The 20,244-nt window shown below is 61.1% G+C and overlaps 1 protein-coding gene across 1 annotated transcript in view; it reads right to left on the bottom strand.

The window, feature by feature from the left end:
* Nucleotides 1-20,244, bottom strand: part of ZZEF1 (zinc finger ZZ-type and EF-hand domain containing 1) — a 41,524-nt gene that overhangs the window by 6,839 nt on the left and 14,441 nt on the right. Inside the window, 33 exon segments of the mRNA XM_031957320.1 lie at nt 346-444; nt 1,210-1,378; nt 1,632-1,775; nt 1,913-2,272; nt 2,357-2,492; nt 3,052-3,152; nt 3,458-3,598; nt 3,698-3,817; nt 3,990-4,186; nt 4,336-4,468; nt 4,576-4,750; nt 4,915-5,192; nt 5,695-5,819; nt 6,552-6,684; nt 6,883-6,995; nt 7,388-7,650; nt 7,737-7,902; nt 12,662-12,800; nt 12,896-13,025; nt 13,606-13,767; nt 14,204-14,323; nt 14,597-14,761; nt 14,909-15,275; nt 15,640-15,733; nt 15,826-15,905; nt 16,902-17,142; nt 17,285-17,433; nt 17,679-17,877; nt 17,966-18,047; nt 18,134-18,300; nt 18,578-18,700; nt 18,783-18,904; nt 19,030-19,189. Of these exon segments, the coding sequence (XP_031813180.1) occupies nt 346-444; nt 1,210-1,378; nt 1,632-1,775; nt 1,913-2,272; nt 2,357-2,492; nt 3,052-3,152; nt 3,458-3,598; nt 3,698-3,817; nt 3,990-4,186; nt 4,336-4,468; nt 4,576-4,750; nt 4,915-5,192; nt 5,695-5,819; nt 6,552-6,684; nt 6,883-6,995; nt 7,388-7,650; nt 7,737-7,902; nt 12,662-12,800; nt 12,896-13,025; nt 13,606-13,767; nt 14,204-14,323; nt 14,597-14,761; nt 14,909-15,275; nt 15,640-15,733; nt 15,826-15,905; nt 16,902-17,142; nt 17,285-17,433; nt 17,679-17,877; nt 17,966-18,047; nt 18,134-18,300; nt 18,578-18,700; nt 18,783-18,904; nt 19,030-19,189 (5,353 nt within the window).

Here is a 20,244-nt window from a genome sequence, read left to right as displayed (position 1 = left end):
TGCGGCCTCTCCAAGGCCTGTTTGATCCTTCTGGACAGCTCAACTCGAGGTGTGACCTTTTAAAAGGCCATAATGAAAGCAACAACGTTTAAAAGCATTCCGAAAAGGAAGAAACCTGGTCTCCGAGGCTCCGTCCAGAAGAGGAAAGGCCATCGGGAAGACAAGGGGTGTCAGGGTGGGTCTAGGGCCGGGGGGGGGGGAAGGGGCATTCCGGGCTTGTGGGGAAGCAGCCTCAGCGGGTGTCCGACGGAGGGGGCTGAATGCGTGCGCTCCAACCGTTGGGTTTCTGTCTCCCAGCAGGCCCAGCTCAGGACGGGCCCTGTATGTCGGGGGCAGCGGCCCTACCTGTCTGGAATCTCCCCAGATGTCCGGCCGTCACGGTGAACTTGTAGCCCCACTCTGTGTTGCTCATGTCAGAAGTAAAGCGGTAGTACAGCGTGTCTCCTGTGGGAGCCAGGAGCCAAAGGCAGAGATCGGGGTGCTGGAGACCAGTGGCCGGGGGGCGCTGCCAAGACGCCTCCCCCCAGAAAGCCTTCCCTCCCACAGGCAGCCGGCCCACCCACTTGGGGAGAGTTCTGTTAGGAAGCCCAAGCTCTAGAACCCCAGTGCCGCCCATGGCCCAAGCTCCGAGCACTCAATCACAGGACCCGGGGGACACCCCCCCTCCCCTCCCCGCCTCCCCCACCGTTGCTCCTAGCAGGTAGTGAAAGGGGCCGCTTGGAAATAGGACCAAAGCTGCAGGCGGCAGTGTTCTGGAGGCCAGTCCTGGCTGGCCCTTCCTAGCGAGCTAAGGGACAAGTCCAAGGCAATTCAGGGGCTGAGCCTCCATTGCCTCCTCTGCAGAACTGCCGCGGTCATCGTGGGGTCCGGAAAGCACCAGACAACATTGAAGCATCTCGGCAGAGTGAGGTGGGGGTCAGGCGGCCACGGCGCTGAATGCCGGGGAGCATCATTTAACCATCCAGGGCCCGGCAAGCCGCCGAGGGCCCGAGAGTGCAGCTGACTGCAAAGCTCCAGACGTTCTGCTGAGTCCGAGGGCCCGGGCGTGAGCCCAGCGGGAGCTCGGGCAGGTGCCTTGGGGCATCCCTGGCTCGGACTCCTGCCTCCGGCACTGAATGCCCGCCCGTTTCCTGCGCGCGCCTTCCCCCTCCCGCGCCCCTTCTGAGCGCGGTCCGATCTGGGATCCTGCCCCAATGTGGGACCGATTACCTGGAAGCTCAAAGTCGATCCACTTCTGGGAAGAGCCACTGAAACTGTGGCGGTCTTGCTGGAAGTCGCTGCTGCTGGACATGGCGAGCTCGTCGCAGCCCTCCTCGGTGCTGCACTGGGGGTCAAACTTTACAGAGAGGTAGATGGCGCCGGGGATGTGAACTTTGTCCTGGGGGGACAACAGGCCTCTGAGGCTCCTGTGGCCGCTCCGCTCCCCCGCCGTGTGACTCCCGGCCTCAGCCCCGGGACACCGCTGACGCATAAGTCTGAAGGCGCCAGCTCCCTGGCCCTGGGGGCGCGGCAGTCTCCCCCCTTCCCTGTCCTCTTCCCGTGAGGCGGCGAGGGGCTCGAGGGGGCCGCCTTCCTTCTCTCTGCCCCCCAGCTCCCACCCCCGCTCCCGGCCTGCCCGCTGCGCCCCGTACCTCGAAGGTGGTGTTGTTTTTGTAGGGGTGCTTGGATTCGCGCACTTGCACGGCCGTCCCCGGCTCCTCCATGAAGTGGCAGGCCGTGAGCGCCATGGGGCCCAGCATGTCCTGGCTGCAGCTCTGGAGCACTTTGTGCAGGATCTGCCGGGGACACGAGGGACAGAGGTCGCGGCTCAGGCCCTAGATCCAGCGCAGGCTCGCTGCCTCCGTCCTGACTGTGGGCTGGCGGCCGGGACCCTCCCTGGGCAGGCGGGACCCTCCCTGGGCATGTGCCTCACCTTCTCCCACAGCTGCCTCTCCTCCAGCTGCATGAGCATGTCCAAGATGTAGGCCATCTGGGCCGGGCTGCTGAGCTCCAGGACGTCAGCCGTGATGGCCATGGACTCCGGCCACTGGGCGAGCAGAGAGGCCAGCACGTGCCGGGCGTAGAGGACGGCCGTGGCCTCGTTGACGCGGCGCAGGTAGGCGCGCGCGGCGCTCTTGGCCCGGGAGCCCAGCTCCTTGTGCAGGAGTCCGGCGCTCTTGGCCCTCCGCTGCTTGGCGTAGCTGAGCTGCAGGTCGCTCTCGGTGCTGGCGATCAGCTTCTGGGTCACAGGGTCAGACTCTTCGGCCGCACGGTCGCAGGCCACGGGCTTTGCCTGCTGACACAGAGCGCCGTCAGGCCCCCGGCCGCCCCCATCGGGCCCCGGGCTAGAGCGGAGCGCAGCGGGCCCACGACCTACCCAGCAGGGCAGGACAATCATGTCTGTGTCCACGGCTCTCGAGGTCAGTTCCTCCAGCCTCAGGCGCTTCCGCGGCTGCCACTTTTGGGCCAGGCTCCGGATCTTCTCGTCGGTTGTGATCACGTCTCCATCAAACCTTCCGAGGAGGAGGAGGAGGTTTAGAGGCAGATGGCGGAGCAGCAGCTGCCAGCGTGCCAGGCCCAAGGGCAAATCCAACTCGGGCACTTCTGGAGGGGCCCCCGGGCAGTGACCTCACTGCTGCCTCAGTTTCCTCCTCTTTACAGGGGCGGGGCTCTACCTGTGGAGCGCTTACTCAAGGCCAGGATGGTCAGCAGGACCCACGGGCCCGTGAGTCCACCCTGTCCCCCAAGCATTTCTCTTGCCCCAGTGAGAAGTCGGGGCTCCCTCAGCCCTCGAACCCAGCAGGACCCAGCATCCACATGTGGTCAAAGGGAGACGTGGGCTCCCCAGAGACTCGGGGCCTGTGGCCTGGGCCCGGCTCCTCCAAGGTCCCAGGAAGAGGGAGGGCTCACTGAGGGTGCCTGGGGTCACGGGGGACAGGAGCCAGTGGCCCTGGGACGCGGGTCCAAGGTGCCCCTTAGGGCCAAGAACCCCTTTGGGCATGACACCTGCCCCAGAAGGGTTTTGGTCTTTGCGCCTCCCCCTCCCCACCGCGTTCCCCTTGTTGTCCTCACCTCCTCTGGACCTCCAGGAAGAAGGAATCCGTCCTCTTCATCTGTAACTCGTACATGGCCCGGAGGATGGGCAAGGGGGCATTGAGAGCATCGTGGGTCATCTGCAGAGTAAGGGCCAGGAGGAGTGAGGGCAGCGAAAGACAGGGGAGGGGGAGAGCGGCAGAGACACCGGGGCGAGGGAGCGTCTCCCCTCTCAGGAAAGCAGAGGCTGCCGGGTTCGGGAGGGCAAAGGAGGGCAGCAATACGGGAAACCGAAGGAGAGATGCCAGTGTGGAAGCACCCGGGCCTGCAGGCGGTGTGGCCCATGGACAGGGCAGGGGCTGCTCTCAGAGTCTGGGGGGCGAGGATGGCCCCGCTCCTCCCGGGCCGCTCCGGGAGGCCCCAGCAGGGGCCGGGAAGGACGTACCAGGAAACAGACCTTGGTGGCCTCGTCCAGGCCCTCGAGCGGGTCCGGCTTGCCCTGCGCCATGTCCCCGGGAGGGCTGCCTGGCTGTGGCGGCCCCGGCGCGGGCTCCCTCTTGGACGAGTAGAGCAGCACGGACAGGATCTGCCAGAGAGGGGCCGGCCTGAGACGCAGCCCAGCAGGGCTGGCTCCCGCCTCCCCAGGGCCCTCCGCTGCCCGCCCGCCCTCGTCCCGCGGCCTCACCTCCAGGTCCCGCAGGAGCCACGTCTTACTGAAGCCGGTGCCGCGGCTACACTTCTTCACCAGCAGCTTCAGCAGCCCCGACTCCAGGAAGGCTGCCTGGATTTCCTCAAAGCCCTGAGCCTGCCGTACAGAGCACCCCGAGGCATCAGCCCCCAGGAGCCCAGAGGGTGTCCCTGCTGCAGGGCCCCCAAAAGCCCTCAGGGAGGCTTGGAGTCCCGATCCCTGACCCAGAGCGACCCCGTGGTCAGCCAGACTCACACGCCCCCAGACCCCCCCCCCCCGCAGGGCTCACCTTCAGGGTCCCATACAGGCCCTTGAGGGCCAAGGACAGCACCCACGTGGCCTCCACGGCCTCCGGGCAGCCGGGCTCCAGGCTGCTCTGCAGCAGGTGGCTGCTGATGAAGGTGAAGTGCCGCAGGTGGGCGCTCAGCGGCGTGGGCGAGGCCGTGCCCCCCTGGCCACACGGCCGCACCAGCTGGCAGTCTTTGACTGAAACAAGGAGGGTGAGAGGTTGGGGGGGGGCCACCTCTGGGAGGAAGGGGCCTGAGGGGAGGGAGGAGGTCACAGGGGCGCCCTGCGGGAGGAAGGGGCCTGAGGGGAGAGTGGGGGACGCTCCGGGGAGCCCCGACGGTCAGAACCTGTTTTGCGTTTGCGGGTCTTGATGTCCACGACGACGGCCCGGCTCTTCTCCGTGAAGTGCTTGAGGACGATGACGTCGTGAGGCTCGTTGGCGTTGTCCAGGTACACGGAGCGTGCGCCCACACACAGCACCTGGGGGGCAGGGCAGCCTCGTGGCCAGCTCCCGGCCCCCAGGCTCCGCCCCTGGGCTAAAAGCCCTCCCCTTTCCCACCCCGCCCCCTCCCAGGTAGGGGACTCACCTGGGGGAAGCCCACCAGCACGAGCAGGGTGAAGATGTTGGTGTGCTTCAGCTGGAAGGGCAGCTGCTTCAGGCAGTGCTCCGTGAAGGCCGCCACCGCGCCGTGCCAGTGCGGGCAGCCATGCAGCGTGTGCAGGATGTCCGCCATGGAGCAGGCCCAGTCCAGGCCCACGCGGCTGCCAAAGCAGCAAGAGAGGGAGGTGAGGGTGGGGGAGCCGGGGCGTCCTGGGGGGTTCCCCACCCCTGGGGAGCTGGGGTTCTGCTCCCTCCCTGCTGGCCGTTTGCCCGCCCGGACCCCTGGCTTCCAGAAGAATGGAGGCGGGTGTGGGTGTGCGGTTACCTGTCCAGGCACACGGCTCCCAGGCTGAAGAGCAGATGAACCGTGTCCCAGCCCTCGGGCGCAGCTGCCCCTTCCCCTGCCGAGAACAGGCCATGTTTGGCCGAGAGGACCCCGGTCACAGCAGCATCCACCTCGGCCGGCAAGAGCCGGACGATGAGCTGGCCCAGCAGGCCCAGGGTCAGGTGGTAGGTCTCGTTCAGGTGCCCCGCGTTGGAGATCACCACTTGGAACATCAGGGGCAGGATGTCCTTCAGGTTCGCCCAGGAGACCGTGGAACCCTGGGGAGGAACGTGGCCCTGTCATGCCCGGCCACCGGCGACCTGCACCCGCGAGCCAGAGGGAAGGGCTCGGGCATAGGGCACCTTCGGAGCCCAGGGAGGGCGGGCAGGCACAGGGGGCAGAGACACCGCCCAGATCCGCGCCTCTTCTCACTCAAAGGCCAAGCCCCACGGAAGGGACGGGAAGAGGCTCATTGAACCCGAGAGATCCTGGCCAAGCTACCAGCTCGCTGCTCGGTCCCGCACCCAGGGCCTTCTTGGAGGAGGGGACCGCCAGGTTCTCCACTCCCTCCTCCTCCCAGCAGCCCCCAGCCTCGTGGCCATGACCGGTGACGTCGGCCAGCCCACCCCTGAGGGGTTCAGGGGGACCACCCTGGCCCTGTGGCTGCCCAGGACTCCAAAGATTCACCCCCTAATCTGCAGGAAGAGCACGGAAGACAAAGGGGCCCCCATGATCCGGACTGACCGCCGCCCTAGCCAGCCGGAGCCCCAAGGTTCTCACAGATTGTATGGGCGGCAACATGGCGGCCAGCAATCCCAAGATTCTCTTCTGGGAGCACTCGGCAAACACCTGCTCGGGGCTCGGGGGCACGATGGGTTCCCGCATGGCCCACACAGGGGAAGCGCCTGCGTGAGGAAACGGGGCGTTTGAGAGAGGTCCTCCCGAGGCTGCCCCCAGGCCAGACCGCGGGAGCGCCCGGGGCTCCAGGGGCCGGATGCCTGAGGACAAGCTCTCCTCGGGGCCCTCAGGAGAACGGAGTCAGCGGACTGCGCTGTCCCCACCCGGCCCCTGGCTCTCCGATGCTCGGCTGGAGCCCCAGCAGGTCTGACCGGGCCCACCAAGGCCAGGACGCCCCAGCCCTGCTGCCCAGTCGTGGACAACGGCTGCCAACCGACCGATGGGTCCGCCTGATCTTGTACAAACTGAGGCGGGGCCAAGAGAGGAGGTCAGAGGTCAGCACAGCAGCCAAGGAGATCAGCAGTGACCTCAGATTTAGGGCCGGCCTTGTGGGAACGAAGTGGGGGGAGGTGGGGGTGCAGGCCCACAGACATGGAGGCAGCTGCCCACATCTCCCGCCTGGCCGAGGCCCAAGGGCCGAGGGGCAGGAGGATCAGGGGCTCCCGGGCTCCCTGTGGGCCCCGTCCAGCAGCAAGGGGTGGGAGGAGGGTCCCCCCCAAGGTCTGCCATCAATGCCCAGCCTGCCTCTGTTCCCGGCACACCCCGACACCCTCTATGGAACAGGAGGTCCTTGAGGACAAGGAAGGCGTGTGCTGGGCCTACGGGGGGGTGGGGGCGGGGGACTGGCCTCTGCCCGCGCACTGGAGAACGAGACCAGCGACAGGCATCACGGGTCGAACCTGGGAGCGCCGGCCCATGGGCTTCCTCGGGGGCTTCCCCGGACGGCGCCTTCTCTGGAGACGAACTTTGGCTTCCCAGAGCGGCCGGCGCGCCCTCTGACGGGAGGGTCTCGTCCCTGGCGTCCCCTTGGCCCTATGATGAGGAGGGAAGCCCAGGTGAAAGGGCGTGAGAGTCCCCGAGGCACCAAGAAGGGCACCTGATGCAATTGGCGATCCGCCAGCTCCGGGCACAGGGACCCCGGCCATATTGACTTCTGAGGGGCCGTCTGGGGGCTGGCAGCAGGGACAGATGCACTCCGGGGGGTCCGAAGCCCTGGCTGAGCCCCCTTACCCAGCTGGGCACCGCTGTGGGGGTGCCCGTCGTCTCGGCAGCCTTCTCCTCCCCGGCACCATCCTGAGAAGAGCCGATGGAGACCAGCTCGTTTTCTGAGGACGGGTCCGCATCTGGCCACAGGGGAGAAGAGGGAGTCAGGCTCGAGGGCCCCCGGGAGAGAGCACGAGTACTGGGACCCTGAGCACTTGGCGGTGCTCCGGAGGCCCCAGTGAGATGCTCACCATGGCCCAGGGGGTCCTGCCATTCTGAATGACAGGGATCCCCACCACCCGGTCACTGAAGGCCCCTGAAACCCTGGAACTCTCTCCCTTGGGTCTCTTCTGGGACCTTACAGGCCAGAACAAGCACCACTGATATCTGGGGGTCTCAGGGTGAGCAGCTGACATTTGGGGGGGGGTCTCAGGACACCCCCCATGCGCTATGGCAGAGATGCTTTTCTGACAACGCCGCAATGGCGACTGCCCCATAACGGGCACCCCGGGCCAGCCCCAACGCGGCTCACCCGCGTTCCGCTGCGCCTTCAGCAGGCATTCTCCAAGGAGCCGCAGGCACTGCGCCTGCAGGGTGGCCGCGGCCTGGAGGGCCCCAGGGTCCGGCCTTTCCCCTTCTGCCTCAGCCCCTCCGGCCAGGTCGGCAGCGTACAATGTCAGGGCGGCAAAGAGCAGCCAGGAGTAGTTGTGGACGTAGGGCTGGACGAGCCGCTGGCAGTCGCTGGTGCGGATGGTTACCATGGGGTAGACAGTGACGCCGTGGCTGGGCAGGTGGCTGCAAAGCAAAGGCGCGGCTGGCACAGGCCGGAGGGCGCGGGGGCACAGGGCCACCCCCCCCCCCCAGGGGCCCGCAGAAAGCACCTGTCGGAATACTTCTTGGCCGCGTAGCAGCCGTAGCAGAGGTCAAAGTCGTCGCACACGTCGCAATTCATCCTGCGGCCCACGATCACGCCCTGGCAGTGGTCACAGGCGTACTCCATGTTCACCATCTCGTGGTCGTCTTCGTGGCCCTCGGGCTTCACTCCGCCTGGGCAGGGCAGGCGCACATGGGAGGGCCGGCCCCTGTAGCCCTGCTCCGCCCCAGCCCCACACCCACAGTGCCCCTGAGCACTTGCTGGCCCACCTGCCCGCGGGGGATGCTACAACCTCCTCATGCCCCCAGACCCCTGCTCGGGGCAGATTTTCTTGGGTCCGGGGGTCTGGCTCTGGTCCCAAAGAACCGTGTCTACAAACATGCTGCAACCACGGAGGGTGAAGCTCGGAAGCCGCGGGAGGCTTGGCATCTCAAAGCCCCAGATTCAAATCCGCCCTCTGGGTTCCATCACAACAGCCTATATCACCCCTCGTGTGCCCACTACCCTCCAAGATTGTGGAGGCCGTGGCAAGGGTGGGAAGGGTCCGGGCCAGGGAGCTGCCCCTGCCCAGGAGGGCGCAAGGGGCCCATTTGACAGATGAGAACCCCAAGTGTGCTGGCCATGCCCACCTCCTGGTGCCCCCCTGCCCAGAGCTCCATCTCAGAGTTCCTGACCGACAAAGGAAGGCCTGGCCCAGAAAGGGCGCTGCCCACTCCACGGCCACATTGTCCCGCCCTGGAGGCGAGGACAGGAACTCTCCCAGGCATCCCTACAGAGAGAGGTGGTGAGGGAGAACAGTGGGTCCGGGGGGGACTGAGCCCCAGGAGAGCCCAGGGACCCCCGTGCTGGCAAAGCGGGGTCCACACCCCTCCTCGGAAGCAGCAGCAGAAAAGCGCCCCCCTCCCCCCAGCACAGAGCCCAACTTTTATCTCATCAAGTTCTAAATCAAGAAGCAGCCTCGAAGAACAAAGCAGCCGGAGGGTCCCAGAACCCGGCCTGCGGGTGGCTGCGGGGGTGGGGAAGGGATCTGCCCGGTCAGAAACAACAACAAGCAAAGCCTCAAAGACAAAAATGGGCACCGGACCCAGGCCCAACGAGGTCCAGGAAGAATTAGAGAAGAGAGACAGCAGAAAAACCATCATGAGAAGAGAATTAATGGCTCAGGAACTGAGGCACTAACAACACCGAAGGAAAAACACCCTAAAAATCAAAAGCCGGCCTAATGGCAATAAAGAAAAGAAGAAAAGTGTTCCTTAAAAAGCAGAATTGGCCAAATGGGAAAAGAGGCGCAAAAGCTCACTCATGAAAGCAATTCCTGAAAAATTAGAATTGGGCAAGTTGGAGCGAATGACTCTACAAGGTACCAAGAAACATCGAAACAAAGTCCAAAGAAAATGACAAATAAAATAAAATAGGAAATACTTCACCGGAAAAACAACTAAGCTGGAAAACAGATCAAAGGGGGTAATTTTATAAATTATTGGACTGCCTAAAAGCCTAGAAACCATTTAAGAAAATGAAAAGATGCCCAGATATCTCAGAACACACATACACCCATATTCACACTCATACACCCACATTCTCTTGGTTGGGTATAGAAATCTCTTATCCAAAGGAAAACAAGTAGGGAAGAGGATAACCAGAAAGGGAATGACAGCAGTAGTGATAAAAGGAAGGACAGATTTAGGGAGACAACGGTCAGAAGCAAAAACAGACTTCTGAGGAAGAACGGAGTGAAAAAGAGAAAATCATAAAAGAAAACAGGATGGAGGAAAATACAAAGTTTGCAATCATAACTGTGAAGGTGAATGGGATGAATTCACTCAGAAAATGGAAGTGGACAAGAGAATGGATTAGAAACCAGAATCCAGTAGTATACTGATTAGAAGAGATACGCTTGAAACAGAAAAGAGACATGCAGAATTAAAATATGGGCTGGAGCAGAATCTCTTGTGTTTCAGCTGGAATAAAAAAGGCAGGGATAGCGATCTTAGACAAAGCAAAAGCAAAAATAGGCCTAATTAGAAGGGATAATCAGGAAAACTACATTTTACTAAAAGGTGTCAGAGACAATGAAGCGATAGTAATACTAAAATAGAGTTAAGTGAATTATAAGAAAAAAAGAACGTGAATCTATAGTAGTGGAGGATCTCGACTTTCCCTTTTCAAAACTACAAAAACCTAACAAAAGAAAGTTAAGGAGATAAATAAAACCTTAGAAAAGTTAGATATGATAGATTTCTGGATAGAACTAAATGGAAATAGAAAGAAGTATATCTTTTTCTCAGCTGCACATGGCACCTTCACAAAAACTACCGTACAAATTTCACAAATCCAGAAAACTTTTGACCATGATGCAATGAAAATTACATTCAATAAATGGTCCTAGAAGCATAAATTAAAAATTAGTTGGAAACTAAATAATCCTAAAGCATATATGGGGTCAAAGAACAGATCACAGAAGCAATCAATTATTTCACTAAAGATAATAACAATAAGACAACATATCAAAATTGGTGGGATGTAGCCCAAAGTAGAAATTAAGGGAAAAACTTTTGTCTCAAAATGCATAATAAAAGGGGGAAAGAGCAGATAAGTTAATTGAACATGCAACTTATAAAAAAAAAAAAAAAACCTTCCAATTAATCCAATTAAGGAATAAATACATCCTTAAAACCAAAAAATAAAATCGAAAGTTTATCAAAAATGAAAACAGCTAATGTACCATTAAAGCAATTATGATGAGCTATTTTGCCCAGTTATGTGCAATAAAACTGGCAATCTACATGAAAAGAGAGACATTTACAAAAATATTAGCAAAGAAGGGAAGAGAACACTTTGGGTAACCCTCTTAGAAAAAGAAAGTAAACAAGCCATACATAAATTCTTTAAGAAAAAAATTCCCAAAGACCAAATGGATATGATTTCTAAATGAATTCTACCAAACATTAAAAAGAAACTAATTTGAATATTATATAACTTGCTTTGAAAAAATAGGTAGAAAAATCCTACCAAATTCCTTTCATGACACAAATGTGATTTTAACACCTAAACTTAGGGAGAATAAAACCACAGGAAATGGTAAATCAATTTCCTTAAGCTATATGTAAAAATTCTAAATAAAATGCTAGAAAGGCATTTACAGCAATCTATCATAGAGATCATATACTATAACCTGGTGGGATTTATAACAGGAAATCGGGGCTGATTCAAATGTTAGGAAAACTATCAGAATAACTAGTGATATAAATTACAAAGCTGACAAAAACATATGATGATTTCAGTAGATAGAGAAAAGGCTTCTGACAAAATATGACACCGATTCCTAGTAAAAGCAACAGACACCATAGAAATCAGCGGAGCCTTTCTCAAAAATGATTTATTTAAAAAACTAATGCAAACATCATCTGTAATGGCTATAAGCTAGAAGCCTTCCCAATAAGATCAGCAATGAAGCGAGAAAGTCCATTATCACTATTATTCATTATTGTACTAGAAATATAGATTATAGCAATGAGAAAAAGAAATTGAATAGGAATAGGTACAAGGAAACAGAACTTAATTGTTGCGAATGATATAACCATATACTTAGAGAACCCTAGAGAATCAACTAAAAAACTGAAACAACTTTAGCAATTTTACAGGATGTTAAAAAAAAAAGCCCACACAAATTATCAGTATTTCTATAGAATACCAAATCCAGCAAAAGAAATAGAGAAACACCTCTTTAACTGCTGACTTAAGATATATGGTGGAAACCGAATGTAAATTAACATGTGCTATGTTCACACCTCCTCCCCTTTTTCCTCTCATGGTTTTTCCCTTTTCTGATTTTTTTCTTCCCAACATGCTTCATAAAAAGTTGTGCATTAAAAAAAACAAATACACATGTTTATACATGAAAAAAAGAAAACAATAAAAAGTTAAAAAAAGAAAACAAAATATATACAAGTCTGCTAAGCCAAACTCAGGAATTACACGAACATCATCACAAAACACTAGATAATAAAGATGATTCTAAAGAACTGGAGAAAGATGAATTGCTGATGGATAAGCTGAATATAACACATATTACGTTATATGCACATCTATACACATAAAGGTGTGTGTTTATATATACACATGTATACATGTCATCTCTATATACACATGTACCTATCATCTTTACACATACACACACACACACACACACACACACACACACACACACACACACACGACCAGTATGACAACAATGGCAATTCTAAGTTAGCTTACTAATCCAGTACTACACCGATCAAAGTACCAAAAAGGTTTTTTATAGATCTAAAAAAAATACTCTTCAGCTAGAAGAACAAAAGGTCAAGAATATTGAGGGAATTCATGGAAAAAAACAAGTGAAGGTGGCCTGACTGCAGCCGATCTCAAGCTGTATCAGAAAACAAAGATCATCTCGACTCAATTTTTTAAAATGAAAGCAATTTTTTTAAAGAAGAGGATCAAGAGAGGAGTGGTAGAAAGTCAAGGTGCACACACAGCTCTTAACCAGTCAGCGCGCAGGGGATGGGACTCTCCCCAGGGGATAGAGGGCGGGTAACGGAGGCGTCGCCAGGAAGCCGGGGGTACACGCGCACAGACCTGGTGGAGGAGCCCACAGAGGGGCCCGAGTGTCCAGCAGGTGTGCCAGCACCAACAGGAAAGGGCGGAGGGATGACGGAGAGGAGGGGAGGGTGAAGGCAGGAGCCCACGTTGTGGGGCGGCGGGACCCGAGGAAGGAGTAACACCTGAGGGACCAGACCCCGCTCCCCCCCACAACAAGCCCCAGATTGGAACCCAGGGGAGAGGAGGAGGGACTCGAGGATGCCCCCTGCAGCGCTGCATGGGTGGCCACGGGCGCCCGGAGAACAGTCGGCGCCCTCCGGCCGGATCCCCCCTCGGCCCAGGGAAGCATACCCAAGAAACAGGTCTTGCAGAGGTCCATGTCGTGGCACTGGAGGCAGCGGTAGCGGTGCCAGGGGGCGATCTCGTCGCAGCCGTCGCAGGAGATGTCCACGTTCAGCAGGTCGCAATAGCGGGCAATGAACATGTGCATCTGTGAGGGCAGAGAGGGCGCCGTGAGGAGACTGGGCGGGGCTGTGGCTGGGGGGAAGGGGGGGGTCGGGCTCCCTCGCAGTCGGGGGCACCTGCCTTCCTCTGTTTCTCGGCGTCGGCCTGGCCGATCTTCTCGTACCAGGCCTCGAACATCCCGTCCCGGCACTCTTCCATCCACTCCGAGGTCTGGCGGTACTCGGCCATCTCCTCATCCTCGCTCCACTGGCTGAAAGGGAGGGGCTCTCAGAAGGCTGGAGCCAGGGGGCGGGAAGCAGGGGGTGACGGGGGGAGGTAGGCCCCAGCAGAGGGTCTGAGGCAGGACCCTCGGACCGGGAAGCCCTGACATCAGTTCTCGCCCCAGGCATAGAAGACCCTGGACCCTTGACTTCATCCTCCATGAACCAGGGGAGCAGTTCTTCTGTGGGGGCCTTTGGGTCCCATCCGATCAACAGATGAGGAGACTGAGGCTCAGAGGCCACCCGAGACTCCTGGCACTTGTGGGGGGGTTCTGATCTCCTGGTGACCTGCCCTTCCGGGGGCTCCCCTAAACATCCCACCCAAGACTCCAGAATTAGACTCTCTCTGAAAGGCTCTAGGTCAGCTGGACTACAGAGACACCGACCAGCACCCTGGACGAGCTGGGGGGGGCCGGGCAGCCCTGGAGCACCAGCCCCCAGAACCATCCCTGTGAGCAGAGTTAATGGTCTGTGGTCCTCAGACCAAGAACTAAGGGATTGCCTCGGGGCCAGGGGTCCCTCCCCCGGGCCCCAGGAAGGCCCACTGTGGAGCCAGCCTCCCACCCTCACCAAATGGCCCTGTGGTGGAGACTGATGTTTTCCTGTGCCATGGTCATGAGCAGCTCTGGCAGCCGCATCTCGGCCAGGAAGGGGAGGTCGCTGGGCTCCCAGCCCATATCCAGGAGATGGAGCAGGGACGCTTGGACGCAGGACAGGGCGGGGAGCAGGGACCTGAAGGAGCCGGGGAGACCACACTTAGAAGTCCTCAGCTGTGCCGGGCCGTGGGGGGTCCAGAGCCGGGTGGCCAGCTTGGCCCCAGGCTCGGTGGGGGACCTTCCCCGACCCTAACCCTTCCTTCCCACGCCCCTGAGCTCGGGCTCTGTGGGGTGGGCTCCCATTGCAGCTGCTGTGCCGAGGCCTCGGACCCCCAGAATCCCTTCTGGCCAGGATGGTCCATTTGAGCCCCGCCTGGGACTGAGTCGACGGCAACCTTAGAGCTCCCCATGCGGCAGAAGCAGGAGCACAAGGGGCCGTCTGAGGTCGCTCGGGTGACAAGGCTTGAGCTCTCCCCGCTGACCCTCGCTGCCCAGGCCAGCCCTTGGCGCCACCACATGGGGCCCCTGCCCTCGCGGCTGTCTGGACACCCAAGGGACATGCTGTCCCGTACCTGTCCTTCAGATTGCCGAAGCCCTTCACGGCGTCCACCAAGAAGCGGACGAGCTGGTGGTAGGCGTGGCGGATCTCTGCGTGCAGCGCAGCCCCACAGCCTTCCAGGTGCCCAAAGTAGCTACAAGCAACACACACAGGCCGCCCAGTCACTCGGGAGGCACCTGATGCCATCCCAAAACAGGGCCCGAGCAAGCCGGGGGTGACCTCTCTTGGGACATGTGAATGAGGGAAGAACAGATGCTGCCGGAGGGGATGCAGAACCAAGGATGGGGAAGGGAGGGGAGACAAATGAGACCCCCCCCAAAGAGTCGCAGGGGGGCAGGAGGACAGATGAGACCCCCCAGAGAGCCCTGGCCCGGCGTCTCATGGGACAAGCTGCCCCCGCACTCACTCAGCAAAGTCCTTCTGGCAGGTGAGCAGCTCCAGCAGGAAGAGGAGGCAGGCAGGGTGGAAACAGTGTGGTCTCCCCAGCTGTTCCATGCAGGTCCGGGCTGTACTCAGGGCGTCCAGGACGCTCTTGGCCTGGGCTCTCTTCAGCGACAGGACCTTCAGGACGCTGGAGGACAGACAGCCCATGGAGGGGGTAGTCAGCCGCCGCCCCCAGGGAAATGTCCCCAAGCCTCCCACCCGGACCCAATGGAGGCTTGCCCTGAGGATGGCCCGGCTGCAGCCTGCCTCTGGGCCCCCCGGCTCCGGCCCTCACCTCTCGTGGGAGAGCGCCTGATCCTTAAGGAAGTCCATCACGTCCTTGAGGAGAGGGTACTTCTCGGTCACGGTGGGCATGGGCCGGGTCTCCTCCACGGACCTGAAAGACAGGAGCCTGAGGCGGCCCCGGCCGAAGGTCGGCCGGCGGGTGGGCGTGGACGGGGGGGAGAGCCCCTCGTCCTGCTGGGAGGTGCTCCTTTCTAAGGGCCTGCTGGAAGGGCCCAGGGCGGCCTCCACCTGCTGCCGGGGGCTCTCGGGTCCCGAGGCCGGCACGTGCTCTTCCCCCACGGAGCCGCCTCTCTGCCGGCTCGCTCGCATGGGCGGGAACTGCAGCAGCAGGAGAGCTTTCTGCGCGCACTCTCTGGCTGAGGGGGCAAAGGAGGAGACAGCACAAGGACATGGTGTGGAAGAAGGGCACCGGACCCAGGGAGCCCCCTCCATCTCCCCGGCACCTTCCGTCCTCCCCCCACACGTCCCCTGCCCAAAACGAGGGTCCTTCTAAATCACCCCTGGGAGCCCTCCTGCCCCTTGTCCTCCTGTGACTGCCAGGCCTGTGCTGAGGACAGGATGGTCTTGTCTCTATCACCCCACTGAGCCCCCCGCCCCCCACCCTGTAGTGTTCATTGCGCCCCAGGAGCCCGGCCCTCTGGGCAACTCCATGGAGCGTCCAGATCCGCTGCGAGCCCCCATCTTTGGGGGGGCCCGAGGACACCGTGCCAGGGCACTCACCCAGGCTCTCCGGGTTCACCTCGTGCACATCGGCATCTGGCTCCCCTGACCCCTCGTCCCCCTGCTCCAGCAGCGCCTTCTGCTTCATTTCTAACTGGGGAGAGGAGGAGACCCCCGTCACTGGGACCGCCCCCTGTCTCGGGGCCCACGGAGCTCCCCAAGGGCCCCGGCCCACAGCCGCCTTACCATCCATATCCTGATCCCGTCGGCCAGGGAGTACACCTGGGCAAAGTCCTCACTCAGCACCCCCTGGCCCCCACCAGTAACTGGGGAGAAAGCAGAAGGGCTTTGCTCACCAGCCAACCCCCAGGCCTCCCCAGGCAGCAGCAAGCTTGGGGAGGCCGGGGAGGCTGTGGGCTCGGTGGGGCCCCGGCCCTCCTCTCCTCCCGATCCGCCCCCTCTCGGCGGCTGTCATCCACCACGGCCGCCTCAGGCCCCCTCTGAAGGACTCAGGATGCCGAGCATCCCACTCGGCCCCCTTGGCCATCTCACCCCCACCAGTAGCGCTGAGCTTCAGCCCCTGGGGCCCACGACCGGCACCGAGGCCGGCCCCTCTCTGCCTCTCTGTGCCTGCCTCCACCCCCTCCAGGGGGACCCGAGCTGCCCAGACAGCAGGGGCCCGTTCCTGGGGCTACCTCTCCGGCCCCACCGTCGGGGCCTTGGAGAAGAGCTCGTCCGGAGTCGGGGAAGCCTTGTGATCGGGTCAGCGGCCAGAGGCTGTGGCAAAGGGCCCAAGGGGCCTCCCCACATCTGGGGAGGGCCGAGGCCTGAGCTCCCTGGCGTGCCCGACTAGCTGGGGCCCTGCGGGGGGCTCCCAGGGACACCTCATGGGGATACCAGCCTTCTTGCTGCCTCCAGGCCATCCCTTCCATGACACCTTCTCCCTGGTACCTCCGGGTCAGCCTGGCCCCCCCAGGACCCCTGTGGCCTCGGGCTCCCTGTCCCGGCCTGTCCGAGTCTCTCACTGCAGCCGGCAGGGTCCGGGGCCCGCAGCCCAGGAGATCCAAGGCACCTGTGAGGCGTTTCTTCACAGCCCCTGGGTCCTGGTGCTCTGAGGAGCAGGGGATGCCCAAAGCCAAACCACGGCTGCCTTCCAGGCCCTCGGGCTCGGCCCCAGGACGGGCAGGGCCAGGGGCCCCACATTTTCCCAAGGCCGGAAGCCAGCTGCTCTTGGACCCGGGAGGCGGCTGCCAGTGGCGGGAGCTCCCCGAGAGCAGCGCGGCGTCGCTCGCTAGCCCGGCCCGGCCCGGGGGGACAGTTACCATAGCTCTGCAGCTTCTCATACAGCTGCGGCGTGAGATACACCAGCGCGGCAAACGCGGCGTTCACGGCTCGATCCACCGCGGAACCGGCAACGCTATCTGTCTGCGGGGCTTGTTTTTTACATGCCTGTGCGAGTCCTTGGAAAAGCTCGGGCCTCCGCCCGCAGAAGCCCTGAGCGGGGTCTGACTTGGCGAAGTCGACGAGGAGGTCCCAGCCCGGGTCGGCCTGAGCGCTCCGGCTCTGGAAAGCAAGACCGAGGCAGTGCATCAGCCATGTGCACGCAGGGCGCAGACCGTGGGTGGGGTCCCCAAGGAGGCAGCAAGTGGGGGGTTTGTGCCTACAGGCTGTGCAGGGGCCGGAGGGAGGCGGGGAATGCTCCTACCTCTCTGCCATCCTGGGGCGCAGGAGTGGGCCCACAGGCTCCCAGAAGCCCCTCCTGGCACAGCTGGTGCCTAAAGACCGGTTTCCACAAGGGGGAGTGGAGGACGGGGGTCACCTTGGCCACAGGCAGTCCCATGTCACTCCCTAACTCTGCAAAGAGGAGGAGACCTTTCAGCGTTGATGCCCAGTGAGTCCATAAGGTGTCCCCGGTGTCCCTGGTCCGAGGACCCTCCTGGAGCCGGTGCCCTCAGCGAGGATCTCAAGGACGGCTCAGGGGCCCTTCCAGAAGCCCCAAGGACACACTAAACAGCTTCAGAACAGGCCGTGCGTTGGCGCCTGGACCCCCAGCCCCCCGGTCCCCTAACCCCCCCAGCCCTAGGGCGCTGGCCACTCACGGTCGGCTCGCAAGGCCAGGCACTGGGAAGCCAGGCGCCCCATCAGCCTGGAAACTAGGAGCTGCAAGTCCAGGCCCCAGGAAATGGCCACGTCCGGCAGGCCGTAGGCCGTGACCGTGAACTTGTAGCCCCACTCGTTGTTGCTGCTGTCCGAGTGGAAGAGGAAGTGCAGCTGGGGGCCCGCCTTAAAGGTGACTTTCTGGGGAGCAACCAGACAGGCGTTGGCAGCCGAGCGGGGGGCCGTGGCCCTAGCCCACCCCCCCTCCGGCCCCCCCAGCCGCCCTCACCTTGGGCCACTTGTCCGTGCCGACCTTGGTGTCATAGCGCGTCTTCAGGCCCCGGGCGTCGGTGAACTCCAGGTAGTCGTACCTGCCGGGGCGAGGGCCTGCGTCACTCTCCCCAGGGGCTCCTCAGGGGGCCGGGGGAGGGGAGGCCCACCGCGCCCCCAGACTGACCTTGTCTCCGTCTCGCACTTGTCATCAAACTCCACCTCGAAGGAGGTGGCGCCGGGGCTGAGGAAGACGGTCGCCTCGTGGCGGTTGTTCTCGTAGTTGTGGGCGGACTCCATGGCCCAGGTGTTCAGCACCACGGGCTGCTCCTGCTGCCACGTGTCCACGTCCATCTGGCGAGCAAAGGCCGAGAGGGCCCGTGACCGGGGAACCCCCGTGTGGCCCCACAGCTTCCCCCGGGCCCAGGATGCCCCATGTCAGAGGCCTGGGCGGCCCCTTCCCTCGGAATCGTGCCGCGGATCGCGGTGATGGGGGGCGTGGGGAAGGGGTGCCCTCCGGGCCGGCGAGACAAAGGCCAATTTACTTGAGAGCGCCGCAGCCGACCTGAGGGGGCAGGACGGGGCCCAGGCACGGCCGAGCTGGCAGAGAAAGCCTGGGAGTGGGAGTCACCTGCTCGGGGCTGCCGTTGGGGTCGCTGCAGAGGTCCTTCAGAAGGTCGGTCAGGGTGCTAAACGCCTTCAAGAGGGCCAAGTGTGGGATGTCCAGGGGGCAGAAATCCAGCAGGAAGATGACCTGCAGGGGCGGGGGGCGCCGTTGGCGGGTGGGCACAGGCCTTGTGCCAGCCCCCAGCCGCGAGTCGCCCTGGGGTACTCACCAGCTGCCGGGTGGCCATGGCAAACACAGAGTTACACAACTTTTCCACTACTTTTTTCCCACTAAACTGGGACAGGAGGGACCGCAAGACTGTCCTCACGCTGGCCAGGACTTGTCCCGCGTCTGACGAGAGGAAAGGCGAGTCAGCCTCCAAATGGCGGCCACCGCTCTGTGGCCGGGACGGGGCGGGCACCGAGCGGGGGCAACCCCCCCACCACATGTTCCTGGGGGCCGGGGCCGTGACTCACATCTGTCCAGCGTCTCTGCGGCCAGCTGCTTAGCCCGCGGCTCGCTGCCCTTGAGCTGCAGGTAGCACCAGGACAGCAGGCTCCCCTGCACCGACCAGAAGAGGGAGAACAAGGCCGGGCCGCTCTCGCCCGGGGACGCATCCTGCATCAGCATGTCGCACTGCGAGGGGGGACCGAGATGGGGGCAGGGGGTCACTGCCGGCCCTTGGCCTGCTGTGGCCAGGGCCGGTCGGCAACATGCCTCCTCGCACCCCCCCCCCCCACCACCTCCAGGCCTGGAGCGTCCCTGACACACGGAGGCTCCTGGAAGGTGGCCCCCAAAATGCCAAGTGTTCCCCTGGGGGATTTTGTGACCATGCCCACAGGCCTGGACTCCCCCAGTCTCCCCCAGACTCCCTGGGGCCGGCAGACATGTGCAAAGGAGGAAGGGGAGCTGCCGCCCATCCAGAACTCTGCGGCACAAACAGAACCGCATGGGGCAGGTCCCGTCCATCTGGACTGCCCCAGGGCGTGGCGCCCAGAAAGCCTCGATCATGCGCCTTGAGTGAGCCCAAGCAGGAGAGAGGCCCCCCCCCACCCCTGAGGAGACACCGCCTCAGCCAGGACAGAAGCCCAGGGGCAGGGCCCAGTTCTCCGGGGGCCTTGGTGCGGGGCTCAGAGAAGGGCAGTCCTGTGGCCATGGCAAGCGAGAGGTGAGAACGAGGTGCCGGCAGAGCCAGGACTTCTGGGCCTTGGCCTCCCACGATCTCTGGCCCCGGGCTTTTCGCATGGAGTCTGCAGGCCTCAGCGCCAGGCAGGCTCGCTGCTCTGGATGGGGGGACCGTGTGATGGGGGCCTCCTCGCCTCCACCGCCCACAAGGACCTTCCCGGAGGCCAGGCCCGGGCACAGCAGGCGGCCTCCGAGGAGCCCCGAGCCCGTGGCGTGGCGTCCATGGGAAGCGGGCCAGGAGGAGCCGGGACGGGCCTTGTGCTGCAGAACTGCTTCCCTGAGTCCCCATCAGAGCCCGCCTGGCCCTCGGCTCGCTTCCTCCATGGCGCGCTGGGCTGAGCAAGCTCACAGAGAAGGCCCAGATCTCTCGGGGCAGCAGGCTCCGAGTGCAAGATCATGCGCAAACTGCCCCCTCTGGGGGAACACCCTCCGCAGCACCCGCGCCGTCTTTCCCTCCGAGTGGTTGGCAGGAGTGCGAAGAGCAGAGCCGGCCGGAGGCCGAGACT

The sequence above is a fragment of the Sarcophilus harrisii genome, chromosome 3 (assembly GCF_902635505.1).
Source record: "Sarcophilus harrisii chromosome 3, mSarHar1.11, whole genome shotgun sequence".
Lineage (NCBI taxonomy): Eukaryota > Metazoa > Chordata > Mammalia > Dasyuromorphia > Dasyuridae > Sarcophilus > Sarcophilus harrisii.
Note: the sequence above shows the minus strand (reverse complement) of the source record. Positions and strands in the feature narration are given on the sequence as shown.